Source organism: Pimephales promelas, chromosome 16 (assembly GCF_988280905.1).
Source record: "Pimephales promelas chromosome 16, fPimPro1.hap1.1, whole genome shotgun sequence".
NCBI lineage: Eukaryota > Metazoa > Chordata > Actinopteri > Cypriniformes > Leuciscidae > Pimephales > Pimephales promelas.
Window position 1 is genome coordinate 16034234 of NC_142784.1, and position 20344 is coordinate 16054577.

Sequence of the window (20344 nt, forward strand, 5' to 3'; positions counted from 1 at the left end):
CTAAGGCACATCGACAACAATACATAGCTTAATGTCATTATTTATCACATTATTACAGAGTCCAAATCGTTATTGTTTACCGCGGCCAGCTGCAATATGAAAAAAACAAAACGTATGAACTCTTTAACCTCTTCAGACTGAGATGATTCAAAAGATTTGGTTCATTGAACCGAAAGATTCTCTATAAAAAGAATCGGACTTCCCCAAAGTATTCATGAGCCACTCCCCCCTCCAACTTTTCCTCTCTTGTCCAGACATGTTACCCTTCAGTTCAAGTGTGCTGCATAATGCATATCAAAAATTTTAAGACATTCTGAGAAAGGCCTTGTATGTTTTTTTTCTCGCACAGTATCGCCTCGTGTTAAATCCATTCAATTGTTATGAAGGCAGGGGGTGGACATTTTAGGACTTAACAGCTCCCAATGAAATATCTCTGCTGAGATCAATGGCTCATACAACTTCTAATAAAACGGTTTATTGCATCGGGAGTACGTCTGATTAGATTTCACTGTCTTTTTTCGAATAAAATGTATCTCTCACTCTAAATGCATTTACTGCTTTTATTTTCTAGGAAAAATAAAAATGGTTGTTCAAACAATTCAAGACAATCATTGTCTAGAGTGCACAACTCAACAATTGTCTTTTTACAGTGCATGCGTACAGGAGCCTTGAATAGAGTTGGGAATTGCTGACAGAGCGGAATGGCCATGATCAGACGGAGTGGACGGGAGCCAGACCCCGCAGGATTTTCACCCATAGGTTCACGAAGGCGGCCCACGGGGTGCTACTAAAAACATTCCGATGATCTCAGACTGATGTTGCAGAGTTCAGATGAAATGAATGCCGACCTACATAAACTTGTTCATGCTGTGACGTTCTGTTGTTCAGACAGATTGCAAAATGTCACTAAACTTAAGGTTTCTACTTAAAAAAGGCAGGGATTTTTTAAAAAGCAGGACATGTCAGCAGCATTGTAGCATTTAGTCAGCAAATTCCGTGGCCATCCTTAAACTTTAAACCCTTGAGCCGAAAAAATCTGCATGGAGCTTGGTTGAAAAAAAGCCCCAAACTTAGTTGTCTTTTTTCTTCCTGCCACCAGAGTTCAATTTCACCCGGCAACAACGTGATGTCATCAAGAGAGAGAACTAAACCAATCGGAGAGCTGACTGATCAGCCTTGTGGTCACACTCACAGTGGTGTATCTTAGCAATGGCCAAATGGTGTTGGTGTGAACTTCCTGAGACAATCTAGTTTTATGCAACACACTTAGGAATCGTATCAGTTGATTGTACATGCATCACACACGCACATCTGTTCCCATATTACATTGTCTGTTGCTCCAATTCCCCAGAAAATCTAAATCAGAAACTTTTTTGAGACAGTTGCATCATGTTTGCTCATTTATAACAGCACACAGACTTTTTTTTTTAAATAATTGAAGTAAATAACTAGACAAATTTTAGATATTTGATTTAATGAGAATAATATACACTATTATAATTTTACTTTATTCTGGTGTGTGTGTGTGCGGTGCTTTAAACGGGATGTAATCCTGCAACAGCGGGACTGCCACCCATTTCCTCCTATTCTGTGAAGGGCTGTTTAGGAAGCCACCTTTGTGTGTTTGTGAAAATATCTCTGCTTGCATTCTAGCAATGGTTCATTTTCTGCCTAAGGTCACAGGTATTTTTCTATTCAAGCTCATTTCCACAAAGTTTTGACTGTAGTGCTGTATTCATGTGAACATGACCCTGCATGCCTGCCAATGCTTGCTGTTTACTGAGCCTAATTTTCCAGTTTTAACGCAAACTAACTTAGTGTCTGCTCTATCAGATGAAGGATCTGAAAGCTTTTTCCTCTGTGTTTCATGTTTAGATACAGAGCCAGTGGGAGAGCCTGTTAAACAAGCATTTCAGCTCTGATAACCTCATTACTTCCTATGATAACACCTAAACATAGTTAGATTAAATCAGACTTAAACCCACTTAAATAGTAAATCAAACTCCTCAATCAAATCTAACACCCCCTATTCTTTCACTCTTTTGTGTATTCCAGAGTGCTTTTTTATGTTTTGACTAATGTATGATCACTTTCTAGGTGTTTATAATTTTTTTCTGTTTAGTTTAGCCATCAATTCAAAATTTGCCAAAATTATAAGGGTCATATAAATCCAAATAATGTCTTTATTAAATCACATTGTTTAATACACGCTTTAAAGATGTGAATAACGACTCAAGACATCATCAATCCTTTTTTCAAACCTAATACACTATAGTAAGCCATTAATAACTGTTTATATTTTAGACATGGCGCGATGGTTTTCGTAGGAAATTGTGAACATTTTATTTTATTTATTTATTTTATTTTATTTGTAGAAAAAGACAAAAGGGACAATACATATTAATGAACATTTTTCACAAATGTAAATATGCCAGATTATAGCCATAGGCTAATTTCCATCTGCAGATCTCCAAGCAGGTAGATTTTACACAAATAATAAAACACTATGCACAGGCTATATACAGAGAAGCAAGGACAATAACAGTGATCACAGCATATTAGGACAAGCCATATTGCACAGACCCCTTTTACACCACGCTATCCTAACTCCTATTACACAACCCATTTCACACTAATAATTCTATCCTCTTTAGTTTTATAAAACACTAACTCTATTTTACATCAGATATGTAAACTTCTGATTACTAAACATGCTCACATATTTGTGTGTCCCTCAACCATACTTTTAAACGACTCCTAAAAATAGGAAAACTTGTGCTTCCCCTCAATGACTGAGGAATACTCGCCTGTGTGTGTCTCGTCATATCCGTCAATAGAGAAAAGTTGCTCCGGCTGCTTTGAGTTGTGTATGGTGTGTGAGTGTCAGAGGTTAGTTGTTACAACGAGTGAGAAAGATTGACAGGGAGCCGCTAAATCTCAAACCTCCGGGGAATCAGCAGAGGAGAGTCTGCTGGCAAAAAGACAACGTGACAGAGCTTGTAATAAAACAAGAATCAACATTAGTTTGGCTTTTCAGAGATGGCGAAAACTAGGGATTTAAATGTTGTAAAAGTGATGCGGAGATGGTGTTTTTATTTACTTAGATTAATAAGGTATTTTAGTGAACAGATAAATTGCCATATGTAGCTCTCTAACAGAGTTGATTGTGAAGCATCATCTATTGTTAAGGGTAATTTCATTATCTTTGTTGTAGAGCTGTGCTGGAGTTTATTTTTAAGGAAGTATCGTGTCTATTGATGGATTAAGTTACAGTAAAATCTTCAGAAAATCAGCTTTACATCCTCTCCATCTAAAAATTGGTTATATCTCTTAACCCCTTCACTGTCACCCCTCTTTTTGAAAATGGGGGTTAAAATGCACTATTCAAACTTAAATGATTATAATTCAAGAATGTTTTGGAATATAGACCCAAATTTGGTCTTGTGTTAAAGTAAACACTCAGAAGATTATTGCTAAAGTGAAAACACTTAAAAAAATGAAAGTATGAAAAAGTTATGAAAGTTTAAATTTACAGTAAATCAAATATACTGTACTTTATATTTTTATTTTTATATAAAATATATATTTTACAAAATATTTTTGACTCTAAAATTACTATAAAATCAAAGCCATAAATCTAAGCCTAGTCAAAGTTTTATGAGCAGTCGGATAATCTCACTTTCTTTTTGAGAAATATACTCATCAGCACAGTCAAGCACAACCAAAACAATGTTCTTCTGCAAAATGCATGCTGTTTTTTAAACCACTAGTTACATAGTGTACCTATAAAAGGGTTGGAAATTCTCAATTAAAATTGTCATTATATTATTATCCAAATATAATATAATTAATTTTGTTTATATTTTACGTGCACACACACACACATGTTGTTTTCGTGATTTATGGCGAAATTTCATAGACAAAACAATGGTTATACTATACGAACTGTATTTTCCATCCCCCTACACCAAACCTACCCATCACAGTAAACTTTTTGCCTTTTTTGATGAAAAAAACCCCCATGTATGATGTATAACCTGTTTTCCTCATGGGGACCAACATTTTTTTTCCCATTTTGTCCCCATAATGTAGGGTTTATTAGGACACACACACACACACAGTTAAATGAAATGGGCTATTTTTTAACACATGTGTATGATAGACACTAATGACTCCACTCCTGGAGTAGGCCTACTTCACTTTTTGTGATAAAGACAAATCCCTTTAAAATTCATTGACAACAGTCTTAAATTCCTTGTATAGGCTGCACGCACAGAAGGGAAGCTTCCAGGGAGGCCGGACGATACAAATTATGGCGAACGGAATGTTTACTGTGCATATCCTAATCCCAGAGCTTAGTCTAAATATTTTACGTAACTTTTCATTTAGATTCTTTAAACATGTCACAGGATTAGGAATTATGTGAGTGATACGATTGGGCAAGGATTTTAAAAACAAGCGGCCGGGACTGCAGAAATTCCTGGAAATCTGGCTTCCTTGAAACATTAAAAAAAAGATAGAAGGTGGCGGAGAGAGAGTTTTACTGAAAATAACTAGAAAATATCAAGTTTGGCATGAGAATGCAGGAGGTAAAGCTGTAAAGAGAGAGGGGGAGCGAGAATTCATTTCTCACTGTATAGCCAGGAATGTTTAAGCCCCTGCATGTGATTTTAGATGAGGAAAAAACACTCAGGAATCTCTGCAAACCTCCACTTTACTTGTTGTTGACTTTTTTTCCCAAACAATTCTGCAACCCACTCAATATGGCGGACATGAAAACAGAGAATGTGGGGAGGGGGGGGTGAGGTAAACAGAAACAGAGCATAGGCTACGTGTGTATGTGTGTTTGCATTCGTGTGTTCGTGTGCGGTACTATAGAGGTCAGCATATGTAGCACTCTCAGACTGCGGGTTTTCTGGGACTGGGTTGTTTGGATAAGTGGGGGAAAGTTCACAGCTCAAAGACTTCTTTCAGTCCCAGCATGCATTGCCATAGCTCTCTCTTCCAGTCCACTGGAAAAACTAAACAGCCGATGTACATTTTACGTTTATTTTTTATTGCTACCTTTTATTGGCTATTATTTCTTTTTTCTCACTTGCTTTGCTACGTCTATCCAATGTAGGCCTACTGCTCATATGTATATGAAGAGTTCAGATGCAAAAGCCTCTAAGTGCCATTTGAAATTTTCTTCTAGAATGATCATTTTTATCAAGCTTGTATATTTAAGTTCAGTAATTTCACTTAAATGGCAATGATAATTACCTATTAATTGTTATTTAAGTGAAATTACTGAACTTAAATATACAAGTTTGATAAAAATCATCATTAAAGAAGAAAATTTCAAATGGCATTTAGAGGCTTTTGCATCTGAACTCTTCATATTTACACATGCAATCATTGAATGATATTTTTCCATGAGAAAGTTTTATGAGATAAAACGGGAAAACCCCTCATAAAACTACATTTTTCATTTAGCCCATAGGTTTAGCCTGACAGAGGAATCGTGTGATCAATATACTGCTGGTGGCCTCTTGTGGACAAAAGTGGATTAGCCTACAGAAAACTTTTCTAGGATCGTGCTGTCCAAAAGATGGCGCTGAACGTAAAAAACCCAAAACAAAACTGGCAGACACTAGTATAGAAACTAGTATCTTGAGACTCAACTCGGACAAGATAGATAGATAGATAGATAGATAGATAGATAGATAGATAGATAGATAGATAGATAGATAGATAGATAGATAGATAGATAGATAGATAGATAGATAGATAGATAGATAGATAGATAGATAGATAGATAGATAGATAGATAGATAGATAGATACTAGTATCTTGAGACTCAACTCGGACAAGATAGATAGATAGATAGATAGATAGATAGATAGATAGATAGATAGATAGATAGATAGATAGATAGATAGATAGATAGATAGATAGATAGATAGATAGATAGATAGATAGATAGATAGATAGATAGATAGATAAAATGCTGGGTTGTTTTAACCCAACTTTGGGTCAAATATGGACTAACCCAGCCGTTGGGTTAAATTTTTACATTACATTTTTAACCCAACATTTCGGGTTTGTCCATATTTGACCCAAAATTGGGTTAAAACAACCCAGCATTTTTTAGAGTGTAGATAGATAGATAGATAGATAGATAGATAGATAGATAGATAGATAGATAGATAGATAGATAGATAGATAGATAGATAGATAGATAGATAGATAGATAGATAGATAGATAGATAGATAGATAGATAGATAGATAGATAGATAGATAGATAGATAGATAGATAGATAGATAGATAGACAGACAAAAGCATATGGGCAGCAATTATTAAATATGATCATCATTTACTGATCAATCCTTTCTGCCTGTCATTCATCTCTCTTGTCCCTGTTTTCTGTCTCATTAATCTTTTCCTCCCCATCCTTGTTGTTCTTCACTCACTCCTCCCCATTCTCTCTCAGTTTTCAGCTTGCGGCTGAGAGTGCAGAATTCAAGCCTCGTCTTGTGGGTAATTTCATCAATTGACATTACAAGGATGAATGTTTATTTATTTATTTATTGGTTAATTAATACATTTCTATTGATTTCTTGAAGGTTTCTGTAATTTCAAGCAATGAAGCTAAGCAGACGAGAGGTTCCTGTTTATGTGAGTAACATTGTTTTTCTGTCACCTTCTCTGTCTTTGTGTTTTTAAGATGACAATATTGCTAAATGTGATTTTAGCACAATAATTGCTATGCAGGGCTGCAGTGAAATATATAGAAGAACTACACTATTTATGTAGGAAATGTTGTGCATGTGTGTTAGGGCCAAGCAAAGGTTTTTGCACTGATCCCCTCAGTTCAGGAGGAGGAGGTATTTGTGGTTCTGGAGGGCTCAACTCTACTACACGTTCTGCAAACTAGAGTTCACTCCATGCTGTACTTCATTGTCCCAGGTGAATAAAATAAAAAGTAAATTAAATGTACAAAAATGTCACGATTATAGACTCTTATTTTAGAAATCTGTTCTGTTTCCTTTAGTTCATGTTTCCCTGCTCTGTTTAGGTTCGGTTATTTTTTTGTTTGTTCCTGTGATTATCATCAGCTGTATCGTATTATTTCCTGATTATCCCGTGCATATATACTCCCTTTTCAGTTTTGTCGGTTATGGTTTGTGTTTATGTGGTTCTTATTCTCCTGAGTTTTCTGTATATGTATTTATTTACATGTATATGTACTGTATATATGAAGAGTTCAGATGCAAAAGCCTCTAAATGCCATTTGAAATTTTCTTCTAAAATGACCATTTTTATCAAGCTTGTATATTTAAGTTCAGTAATTTCACTTAAATGACAATTAATAGGTAATCTTCATTGCCATTTAAGGGAAATTACTGAACTTAAATATACAAGCTTGATAAAAATTATCATTTTAGAAGAAAATTTCAAATGGCACTTAGAGGCTTTTGCATCTGAACTCTTCATATGTATTTATTTTTATACTGTGCATGTATTTCTTATAATTTCCTTCGTCGAGCGCATCATTATACCAGCCACCATGTTATGATTTATATAATATAATGTTAATAATATAATATAATATCCAAACCGCTTGTCCTACATAGGACTGTACCATAACAAAGAAATAATATAATATAATATTAGATTGGATTATTGTTATATAAATTATAAATGTTTTTTTTTTCCTAATTTACTTCTCCCACACTGCAAGATACTGATTATTTGTGCTTGCAGTAAGTGTTCTCTGTGTGTTGTTTGTGTTTAATAGGCCACAACCAGTCTGAGATGGTGCGTGTCCGAGCGTATATATTTACAGATGATGCCGTGGTGTGTGTGGGTGTGTCTTCTCTGACATTCATGGAGGATGATGCACAGGAGCTGGCTGAATACCTGCTTACCCATAGCGACTGCCTCAGCACCACTGAGCACAGAGATCTGAGTAATCGATATGGTTTGAAAGACAGCTCTACACAGGCAGAGATGGACGAAAGGGTCACATTCGCTCTAGCCAACCTACACACCCCTCACAACCTGCTCGGACAATCAGCACAAGGTGTGTGCTTGTGTTATATATGTGTGTTTGAACTTTATTGTGTGTGTGTGTGGGCATAATGGCCAAGGCAAGTGCAGCACCTGCTTCCGTGTATTGTATGGATGTGTGTGTGTAATCAGATTTCACTGTTCCTGCTTCACATCCAAATGACACAAATGTCCGGAGATGAGCAGTGGAATTATAAATGCAGAGTTCTAATTGGATTAGAGGTCACCGTGGTGACCACAAATGAGGATGTCCAAAGTAAACTGTCACTGATTAAGTTTCACAGACAAACAAAGTGGGAAACACATAGTGGAAAAATAAGACGTATTATAATGCATTTATTAATTGACTAAACATGCAATTTATTTATAAATTGTTATGTTTGTGTGCACATAGAGTCTCTCCTACATGTATGTGTGCGTCTGGGATTTGTGAGCGTCTCTGAGTTCATTCTCTGTCAACCTGGTGCCCTGATGACTATCGGTTCAGCCAATCAGGATGGGGACACGCCCCTTCAGCTGGCCCAACGGACCAATCAACATGCTCTGATACAACTCTTCAAGCAGTAATGTATCCTTATTATGTGGATCCTTGTACCCATCCATGTGTTTGTATTAACCTAAGTGCTATATTTCATATTTAATCTTTAATTTCGCTATGGGCGACCCGAGTGTGAGTCCCGGCCTCCTGGTCCTCTCCCGTTCCCACACCTCTCTCTCCCACTTCGCTTTCTGTCCTCTCTCCAACTGTACTATCTAAATAAAGGCAAAAACGCCCAAAAATAGAATCTAAAAATATATTTATTTTCTGATATGTGAGACAAAAAGATGAAATACAAGTCATTATTCACTGATTTTCACAAAATAAGACGTACATTTTGTTTTGTTTTCTCACACAAAGCTCTTATATAGATTCAGAAGACAGATTCATAAGTAAGAATAATAACTCATTTTATACTTCTCTTTCTCTTTCAGCCCTCCCAATCCATTAACCACTCCCCTGGCGGGCGTGTCACATGTGTGGGTGGGTAAATCCCACCTCCTCAGGTTTAGCCACGCCTCTGGGATGCTGTCTCTGTCTGTGTGTGTATCCGAGTCCTCTTGTTCTTCACAAACCTTACAGTCATCCATATTACTGCTGCGAGAGTGTGCGAGGGACTCTGTGCTACTAAACAAGGTCAGATAACAGAGGTTAAAGGTCACACTGATATTACATATTTGCTTTGAATTAAAATGAAATTTAATTGAGTGTTTCGGATTGGAATCAGTTCAGCTTTGAAGATGTTTGCATTTTTTTTGTTGTGTATGTGCTTGTACAATCTCAGATCAAAGGTCTGAGTGTGGATACAAAGAGAAGAGCTGAAAGCAACACTCTGCTTTCATACTCGGGTTAGTGTTTCTCCTTTGATTATGGAAATTATATTCACTGATAAATGTATAGTAGCGATACATTTGCAGTTTTTTCTCTCTTTTTCTTCCATTTTCATGCACACCTAAAAAAAGGATCACCATACTCTCTGCTTCACAATGTAAGTGGCTGTGACAGATTACGTTGGGATATCTTTAGCCTAAAGAAAAGCTATTACTGCTCAACAGAAAAATGCTAGATGACAGTTAGTGGTTGCACTTTACAGTGTTAACATGTACCAACAGTGAATACAACAATGAGAAATATATTCTTACAGCTTAATAAGCTTTTAATGTTATAAAAATGTTAATGTTCACGTTTGTTCACAGTGCATTAAATAATGTTAGATGTAATTTCTATTATTAAAAAGGGGTATGCTGAGATTAACAAGTAGATAAATAAATACTGTAGCCTATAAGTTCGAAACCTTATTGTATATTCCCATCTAGTCTTTAGTGAAAGTTATAGTCACTCCAGACGATTCTATTCAAATAATTCCATCACAAAACTTTCTAATAATGAACAATAACATTTCCCACAATTTTTTAAAAGTGTTTCTAAAAAAATAAAAAACAGGACCCTCAAGAAAACAGTAGCCTACTTCACTTTAGTTGGCCTAAATTCTATGAATTTCTGTGAGATAATTCAGCCGGATCAACGAAACCGCCGCAAACGATTTCGCGCTTAAAAGTGAACAATCCGATTAAGACGGAATTCCGACTATTTTTGTGATCGTGATCAGGTCAGTAAAAAAGAACCGACTTCATGTTCACTTCAATTTATACATGAATGTGCATCGATACTAAACAGCCGGAAAAAAATGCGACACGACTGTTACGCTTGAATGTTGAAATTTGTCAGGGGAAATAGCGGTGTAGCACGTCATGTCATTGTCATCGTTGTGCTCCTTATTCAATAACATACAATAACCTCACCACGTTAATGGGATGTGTATTTATTTACTGAAATATTGAAGCTAATTTCCCCAAACTGTTGACTAATTCTATTGTCATTTTGGCTTTTTTCGTTACTCCGTTGTTTTCTTTCATTTCACTTTCCTGCTTTTCTGTCAGGTGTGGGTTAACAACACCAGTCAGGATGAAGATGAAGAGCTCTTATCGTCGGACGAGTCTGGTAAGTGTTTGTTTCTGTACAGTCCGCCTTTATAATGAGACTGCAGCCCCATGCCTTTATATAATGAGAATGAGGATGTTTATATCAGTTAGTCAACGATAAATAAATATTTGGCTATTGTAATGATAATGTTTATCTTCCTTTCAAAAGTAGAACCTTAACATGTTTTAAAAATAAGACACATAGTCCTTCACTGACAAAAGTGTGTCAACTCAAAGTCATTTGTAGTTCCCTCTGAAATTCCTTCTGAAGTTAGGTCAACGTTACATAAAACTCAGTAAAGCACTTTTTGGAATTAAGTTGATATTTTTTACCCGTTATAGTTTTACAAAGGGAATAATGAAATGATTAGACCTATAATGACCACAAACATGAACATCTGGCCAACAGAGTTGACTTGATACTTCGGTGAACCTCCAGTCCTAAATTTTGATTATTAATTGATTATCTGATATCTAAAGCTGGATGATCTTGTATCTTGATTTCAAAGTCCGTGTTTTTGTAGATGGACTCACAACGCATACTGATTCAACGACCAGTTCGCTCACTGACTCCAGCGTTACCATTACGACCAGCATCAACACCCTGCAGGCTGGTGAGAATCAGGTGAGGTGAAGATTTATCCATAAAGGCTTTTATCGTGGTGGATGCAAGAAAATTTACTAAGAAATGTATTTTTCGTCAGACAATGTACCATCAGGACTCATTTGGCTCATTTGGGTTTGAATCAGACTCAACAGCATCTGAACAAGACTCCCCAATCCAAGACATATTACCCATCTGTAGTTCACAGGACGGTGTGTTTGTGTTTTTATTCTTATGTGTATCTCTAGTGTGTTCAAAATAGATTGAGACGTGCAAAATAAAGTGTACAAGTAGTTTGCAAGTATGTTCAGTTGTTTTATGTTCCTAGAGCCATTCCCATTCAATGATGTCGAAACATCCACAGAGATCAGAAGGTATTTGATCTCTCTCTCACACACACACACCCACACACACACACACACACACACACACACACATAAGAAGCTTAAGTATGTTTCTATTTATTTCCAAACTCCCAGTATGTGGTGTAGCAATTCAGAGGAAGAAGAGAAAGAGAAAATCATCCCTACATCCAAAAGTGATACAGAGAAATATAAAGTGAGTCGAACTCTAAGCTTCCTCAGGAGCCGGATGGTCAACACCAAAATAAAAAGCAAGGTGAGAGAAAGAAAGACAGTAAAAGTTAAATGGAATAAAAGACATACAGAGAAAATATAACATTTGATATTTTGTCACAAAATATCAGAAAATTTGAGTATGAGGGAAAAAATTACATATAATTTTGATATATATGTGTACATATATGTACACACACATATATATATATATGTGTGTGTGCATGTGCGTGTGAGAGAGTGAGTGTGTATGCAGTATATATGAAGAGTTCAGATGCAAAAGCCTCTAAATGCCATTTGAAATTTTCTTCTAGAATGGTCATTTTTATCAAGCTTGTATATTTAAGTTCAGTAATTTCACTTAAATGACAATTAATAGGTAATCTTCCTTGCCATTTAAGTGAAATTACTGAACTTAAATATACAAGCTAAAAATGATCATTTTAGAAGAAAATTTCAAATGGCATTTAGAGGCTTTTGCATCTGAACTCTTCATATATATATATTGGATTTTTATATTGTCAATTAAGTTTATTTCGCAAATTGAACAAAATATAACAGAATATGTTATTTAGTCTGGTTGTATACAACAAATATTTATAATATGTTTCAAAAATATTTTGGTCCATGCATTTTCAAATCTCAGTGAAAAAAAAAAACTTATCAAGAGATGATATGATTAATGGTGATTTTTAAGACTAGACACTATGTATGTATATCCTTATGAAAAAAAAAAACTGTTTGTTTCCAGATGAACGCAGAGGTTTCCTCAGCCTTGCATCAGCTCTGCCCGCCGAAGCTGCCTGTTAAAGCAGCTTGTGAAGTCTGTGAGGGAGCTGACAATGACGAACCACAGCAGTGTACATGTACGTGTGTGTTTCTTTTAACGACATGTATTTTTGACATTTTTTGCACAAATATTTGCTGTACCAAAATTCTACACTGACTTCATGATGTCACTTCCTGTAAAGACTGCTCCATGATCATTCATAAGACCTGCTGTGGTTCTGCCCCTCAGTGTTTAAAGGTGAGTGAGTGTGAGTGTGTGTAAAAGTAGTTGAAACTATATTCATTTGAAAGATTGTAATTGCATTTATTTCTATAACCCAGAATCCTCATCAGGCACATCTGAAATGCGGTGACTCTTCAATTTTACTATGTGAGAGAGCCAGTCATGTTACTCTGGAATTATAATGGAACCAGCCATGTCATATAGTGCTCATGTGATCATGTGTGTTTCATTAACAGACTCGTCCAGTCACAGTTCTCCATCTCTGTCTCTGGTCAATGACAACAACACTGTGTCACACAGGTCTGAGAGTGTTTTCCACAAACTTCATTTGAATTTATGTCACTAATGTTTACATTTTTGAGATGCTTTGTATGTTTCTGTATCAGAAAGCGGAGTAACAGTGAGGGGTGTGGCCATGACTTCGCTCTGTGGAAAAGCAAGTCTTTGATTGGTCATTCTTCAGGAAGCCCCACCTCCAGTGAGTTAATAGGTGTGTTCGACTTGAAGCAGCGCTGTGCAGACCGTTCGTTGTGTGACATCAAATTATCTGAAACCATATAGAGCCGTCTCTCTAATCTAATCGCTCTTGCGGTACATTGCTGTCATACAACAGTCGGTCTGTGCAGCGATTTAAGTCAAACCCGCCTTCTTTCTTCTGTGGAACTCAAAAGCTCCAGAATTTCCTGCTGATTTTTTTCCATACAATGAAACTAAATGGGGACTGGAATGTTAAGAAGTGTTATTTTAGGATTATTAAAGGGATAGCTCACCCAAAAATTGACAAATATTTTTTATATAAGATAAAGTTCTTTTTTTTTTTTTTTTACATTTTTTTTAAACTTTAACTTTTTAAAAATATATGTCTATATAGTTTTTATTCATTTAGTTATTTTAATACATAAACTTAAGTGAAAAAATAAAAACACTTAGCAACTAGCTGAAATAAAATTGTCCTATTTTATTTCATTTAACGTTTTTTATTTAAGTGAAAAAGTTTGTTTTATTTATGAAAATGTTTTGTTATGATTTTAATTACAAAAATGAAGAAAAATCAGCATAAAAGTTGTGTGTGAAGTTTTGTGAAGTGTAGACCTTATGTAGCCCCACCCCTTTTCTATCCACTGCACGAAGGTAAGATCTTGTGAACGAACCGCTCGTTTTAAAATCTTTCCGGCCTACTGTCAGATTTGTTATGACATCAGCTTCAAACATTACAATGCTCATGATAACTTCCGTTTTTCCAAATTACACAAACAATAAGTCACTTTTACAGTATGTTTAACCATCTCTTTGCCAGATTCTGATTATTCGTCAGCTCACGTATCATTTGACTTCTCTGCTGAATCTTGGAGCGCTGTTGTGGACACTGAATTCAGTCGGACACTGGACAAAGATGTGGTCAAGAGGCAGGAGATCATCTATGGTCAGTAACGCTGTTCTAGTATATTGCCTTTTATACTTAATTGATTTTTTTTTGATAATATGAAATACACTGTTGTCTAAAAATGTCTTCAGTTAAGCCTAATTTGATTGGTGAGTGTTGTGTTTTGTCGCAGAGCTGATGCAGACAGAATTTCACCATGTCCAGACTCTCTCCGTTATGGCGGATGTTTTAAGGGCGGGGATGTTGGAGGAAGTGCAGCTGGAGCAGGACACGATTGGTCAGATTTTTCCCAGAGTGGATGAGCTCTTGGTTTTGCATAGAAACTTTCTCATAGACATGGAGACCAGACAGAGGGTGTCTGTTCACCTGGGAAAACACAAGAACTACATCATCCTGCAAATTGGTGATATCCTGCGTCGACAGGCAAGTAAGAACCTAAACATACAGTACGTAGACTTGACCAATTTACTTATTGTGGCTGCACAAGTTTAGCTCTTACCTTTGGTTCATTTAGCAATTGTGTGTGTAGTTCTCAGGCCTAAATGCTTCTCAGATGATAGAGCTGTACGGCGATTTCTGCAGTCGTCACCCAGAAGCACTGAAAGTGTATAAGCAACAACTACAGAGCAACAGGAAACTACAGTTATTTCTCAGAGTAAGTTGATTAAACACACACGAACACACTCATACGAAACAGTTTGAGTTTTATGTTGATGACCGTATGTGTTGCCTCTACAGCAGCTGAGTTCCAACTCTGTCGTCAAGCGTCGTGAAATCCCAGAATTCCTTTTGCTTGTTACCCAGAGAATTACAAAGTACCCTGTTCTGGTGGAGAGACTCCTTCAACACACCGATGGTAAGTTCATAATATGCAATACTCAGTTAAATATGAATAATTATTACTTTTGATAAATTAGTTAACCATTGACATAATTACCAACAACAGGCAGTATGATCTGATCTGACCATCATCGAGTCTGTTTGTGATTACATGAAGAAACAGAAAGAAATTGTTTCTTCAAGTGTCTTGAAGATGTTGCCACAATTTTCTGTGATTCATGCAATCACAGACAGACTCAATGATGGTGAGATCAGATCTCTGTGTGGATCATACAGGCTGTTGTCAGACTCTATTCACATGCAAATACGAATGTGCCTAAGACATATAAATATATAAACCTGAAAATCAAAGATGCATATGAATAACACTATTATACAATTGATAAAAAACGTGATATTAATCATGATATTTGATAAAAAAAAGGGATCTGAATGGTGTCCTTTGTGATCTGTAGATGGCAGTGCTGAGCGCTATGATATTGCCGTGGCACTGGAGGGTCTGCGGCGGGTGATAGAAGAGGTGGAGCGGCATGTGGGAGATTATGAGAATGCAAAGAAACTACAGGACATCTTGAGTCGCCTAGACAACAAGAGCTGCACTCGCCTGAAGAACGGGGAGATCTTCGGCAAGCAAGACCTGCAGAAAACACACCGAACTCTCACACACTCTTCATTGCTGACTTGTAGGACCACCTCTGGCAGACTGAGAGGTAGCCCACTAAATTTCTACTAAATAGCCGATTAATCAGAATGATATCTGCCTGCCGATACCGATAGTTAGATTTTCTTAAAGAAAAAACTGGAAACTTCTTATTTGGTACATTCATATAATATTAAAGGTTAAAATAAGTATTATAATTATATTTAACTGCTATTTATTTTCAGATATAATAATTACACCGAAATAATGTTTGAATTCAACTCAGTTGCACATAAGATAGTTGTCTTAAACACTTGTCTTCAGGACAAACGTATACAAACATACTTATATAATTAACAGTAAATGAGCCATTCTCTAGTGCTTTTTGTAGCTAACTGTGAACTGTGAACACTGGATAACTTTCCTGAGGTGACTGCAATGTTAAATGACTGTTCACAAGCTGTTTTATTGGTGAATTTATGCGGTTGACACTGAGTGATTACATGAGACATCATACATTTCAGTAAGCTGTACTGAATCTTTTTTGCTGAGTTTTTTTTTTCCACTTGTATTAAAGTGGAAGAAAAGACTCGCTGCCACTTGAAGGAGCTACAGCGATCTGTCACGTCACATTTAAGAACGTCAAAATGGCATTTATTGTTTGAATTTCGTGATTAAATGGACAGAATTTAAAAGCTGAGACTTCTTATCAGAAGTAACAAAGCTCTTTGTGATTATTGGATTGGAGGTGCGCTACAAATGATGTTTTTGCTTTTATCGGCTGAAACCGAATTATTCGATAACGGTCCACCCCTAGTTTGTTTTCTTTCTTTTTTACTTCAGTCATATATTATTTAATTCCATTCCCAGTGTCTCTCTCTCTCTCTCTTTTACAGATGTTCTTGCACTGCTCCTCACAGATGTTCTGGCTTTCCTACAGGAGAAAGAGCAGAAGTTCGTCTTTGCCGCATTGGTACTGAAATATAGCCGACAAATTACAGTAGCTATATTGTTTTTTTTTCGGGGCCCTTTGGATCACACATTCAGAACCTAATAAGAAATTAAAATGCTATTAATATCATATTAAAATCCAAACGGTTTTAAATGTAATGCTAAAATATGCTTTAAATATAATGTTAAAATCAGTTTTATATATATTGTACTTCAGGAGCAGAAGCCATCGGTGATGCCCTTGCGAAGACTCATTGTGAGAGAAATAGCCAATCAGGAGAAAGGATTATTTCTCATCAGTGGCGATTACTCTGTGGGGCCGGAGATGTATGAGATACACACACAGACTTGTGAGGAGCGTAACACGTGGATGACACTGCTGAGGCAGGCCACTGAAAGGTGTGTTAGACTTAGAATTATTTACTTGTTTTGAATGACAGTCTGTACACTTTCATTTAAATGTTTGGTCAGTAAGAGTTTTTCATATACAGCAAGAATGATTTTAGATTATAACAAGTAACGGCGGCTGAAAATTCTGCTTTGCCTTCACAGAAATTAATTAATTAAATTGGAAACCGTTATTTAAAATTGTAATAATATTTCAAAATCGTACTGTTTTTACTATTGTATTTTTGATCAAATAAATCCAGCATTGAGGAGTGAGTATAAGAGACTTTAAATACGTTTAATAACTCCACCGATCCTAAACTTTAAATGGTGTATTTTTATATTTGTTTCAGCCTTCCTGATGATCAGACCAAGAAGAATGAGGGGGAAATCAAAGTCAAGAAGATACAGAAATTACAAGGTAAACATCCAATCATCTATCATCCATCTGTGCCCGACTTTTTCGTTCCTAATGTCTGATGTCTTTTGATTGTGCATGTAGAGGCGCTATTCTCTCTGGATATGCAGGTGTGCTCTGTTATTGAGGAGAAGTTGAGGATCTGTAGAGGGACTGGTAGATGGAGTCTGGCTACTTGCCGCCTTCTTGTTCAACCCCACCCTGAAGACACTCCTCAGGGTGTCACATTACTGTCTGACGCACAGGAAGAGGGTAATGAATCTGTCTTTCTCTCTACAGACACACAGTCAGGTGTTACTGAGCTTCACCAAAGTCTCTTTCTTTTCCAGTGGTGAAGCTGGCTATCACTTTGTTGTCTTGGCTTTTTCCTTGCATATGGGCACCAAATAATCATAACTTTGGCCAGGAAAGAGCAAACGGTAAGTAATCACTTTACCAACACCCAGATTGCTAAATACCAGACAACAATTTATAGATCTATCTATCTGTCTGTCTGTCTAATTTATGCACACACAAATGATATCTATTTCTGTCCAGATAAAGAACAAAATTTGCCAAGTGGGAGGAGCAGGAGGAGTGCTATGGTAGGGACAGGGGTGGGGCCACTTACAATAGCCCCCATAAGCCCCGCCCACCAGACTTATATAAAGGTAAACACATCTGCAAGTGTTGAATCTACTACATATTTGACCTTATTCTTGAAACACATGCATGTAATATTTTCTGACATTCTATAAACATTCTCATGCAATTCAGTTCAATAGAATAATGTGTGTATTTATGTACAAATTCTGCTGATCATGAATGAATCATATCTGTTTTTTTTCTATGAATCTAGGTAGCAGAGGGTGTTCACAACTTAATTCATATACTTTACAGTCTGCAGGTGGGAGTTATTGATTATCTTATAATGAATAATAGCTATATGTGTGTGTGTTTGTATGAATGTATAAATATTATCCTCTTATTTTTGAAGGCTGCTATAATAATTCAAGACAGCTGCTTTGAAGTTCAAAATCTCCTCCTCCTGGAGGGAGAAGCTCCGCCCCCAAATCTTAGCGATTATGACGTCAAAAGGGTTGGTGTGGCCATTTTTCTCTCTGCATGTTCATCTAAGAGCTTTATCTAGAATGTGGTTGAGTTACACGTTGATATTACACATTGAAGTAGAGTTTATTTGAAGCATGTTTTCTGCAGAAAATGATTATTTACACTAATAAATTACCGTCTCAACAGCCGAGTTTGGAGTCTGGTGTGGTTGGTGGGACGTTGGCAGTGCAGCAGAAAGAACTGGAGCAGAGAGAAAGAGAGCATGCTGAACTGATGGACAGACTGGTGAAAGAGGAAGAGCAGTTTGAGGAGGAACTGTGGCTGTTTGAGGAGAAGATGAGGAAGCTGAGAGAAGAGGAGAAGAGAGTGATGGAAGAGAGGGAGATAGTAAAAGAAGCGGGGAAGAAACTGGTGAAAGAGAGTAAGAGCCTGGAGACACAGATAAGACTCATTCAGCAGAACTCAAATCCTCGTTAAGGTATTCTGACTTTTAAAATGTCACAGGAGAAATGAAGTGCATTTATGTGTTTGTATTATGAGTTGCATCCATATTCACATGCACTAGTCCATAGAGTTTTGTTGTAGAAATATTGCGAGAAGTGTGTTCACAATGAAAATTCCAAATACTAAAAGTACACTTTAAATGCCCAGATGATGCACTTAATTTACCAAAAAAACAACAATTGTGGAATATTGGACACTTGATGCACTCAACATCAAGGGGGAAGGATATCAGACTCCAATGTTGAATGAAAAAATAACCTCATAAAATGTATACATGACATGGTTGAGTACATAGTGTATAGTGGGCCATTTGGGACATGACTTTTGGGTCTATTAGAATAGGTTTTCATGCTTGATTTTTCAAAAAACACATTTGTCACATATTTTACATTGTTGCAGACTGCAGTACCTTCTCTTCCCAGTCTTTTAGTTATGCTCTGGGCTGCGTTTCTCAAAAGCATTGTAAACTAAGTTGATTGTAGAGACCATTGGTGGCAATAGTTCTATGTCCTAATGGTGCTTTTGGGCAATGCAGCACAGTTTAGTTCCCGTTTCTATAAAGCCACTCCTTCCGAAAAGCCCAATGTGTTGCGATTGTTCAGCTGGACCAATGCGTTGTGATTGGTCCATTGCTTCGAGCACGTTTCAGAAATGTCACTACTAATGTAACCAGGGTTCACCCCTTTTTTGTGTATGCTTTAAGCATGAGCAATATCGTGTAATAGTAAACCCTTAAGCATAATTATATACATTCCTGGAAGAACCTCAAGACTACAATCTTCAATTGTTGCCTGTTTCAGGGAGTTCAGGAACAGAACGCACTGATATATAAAGACTAACTCTCTTTGTAGTAGACTTAGTGCTTTGTAACTTATTGCAGACCTTTTCATGCTCAAACGGCAACATTAAACAAAAAAGAAATCTGAAAATGTAAAAAACATAATAGGACCTCTTAAAAGTTTTTTTATGTGTGTTTGTGTTAAAGGGACACTGCTGTGTTTTACTGACGTCACACGGTTGAACGGCTCGATTTGAGACAGGGAAAAACGTATGAGGAGATTAAAACAAAAATAAAAATACTGGATAGATTTTTGTATCATTATATGATGGTTGTGTACAGGCACTGCCAACACACATTTCTGTACAATCAACTTGTAAAAGTGCATGTACCATTATATGACCCCTTTAACATTTTGTAACATGTCTGTCACACATTTGTACGATGGCCCAGTAGTGCACAACACAACGAAATTTAAAAAGCCAACATAAGTTCACAACACAACAAAATCAAGCCACAACACAACCGACCACTAGGGGGTTCATGGGCCTTATGTTTGCTTTTTAAATTTCACTGTGTTGTGCACTACTGGGCCACCGTAAAAATGTGTGACAGACATGTGAAACC

The 20344-nt window shown here is 36.6% G+C and overlaps 1 protein-coding gene across 1 annotated transcript; it reads left to right on the forward strand.

Moving 5' to 3' along the window:
* The first annotated feature begins 6087 nt into the window (after nt 1-6087).
* On the forward strand, nt 6088-20173 carry arhgef28b (Rho guanine nucleotide exchange factor 28b). Its single transcript, XM_089121091.1, has 32 exons — nt 6088-6521; nt 6608-6659; nt 6821-6950; nt 7783-8067; nt 8449-8617; nt 9027-9228; nt 9377-9440; nt 9555-9580; nt 10533-10593; nt 11099-11199; nt 11279-11390; nt 11507-11552; nt 11658-11796; nt 12505-12619; nt 12725-12780; nt 12864-12912; nt 13002-13065; nt 13152-13243; nt 14063-14188; nt 14322-14572; nt 14679-14804; nt 14888-15005; nt 15445-15699; nt 16526-16602; nt 16798-16979; nt 17321-17388; nt 17470-17637; nt 17715-17804; nt 17923-18035; nt 18224-18271; nt 18362-18463; nt 18622-20173. The coding sequence occupies exons 2-32, from the start codon at nt 6627-6629 to the stop codon at nt 18910-18912; spliced, it is 3759 nt and encodes a 1252-aa protein (XP_088977217.1). The 5' UTR covers nt 6088-6521; nt 6608-6626; the 3' UTR covers nt 18913-20173.
* Nucleotides 20174-20344: the final 171 nt, after the last annotated feature.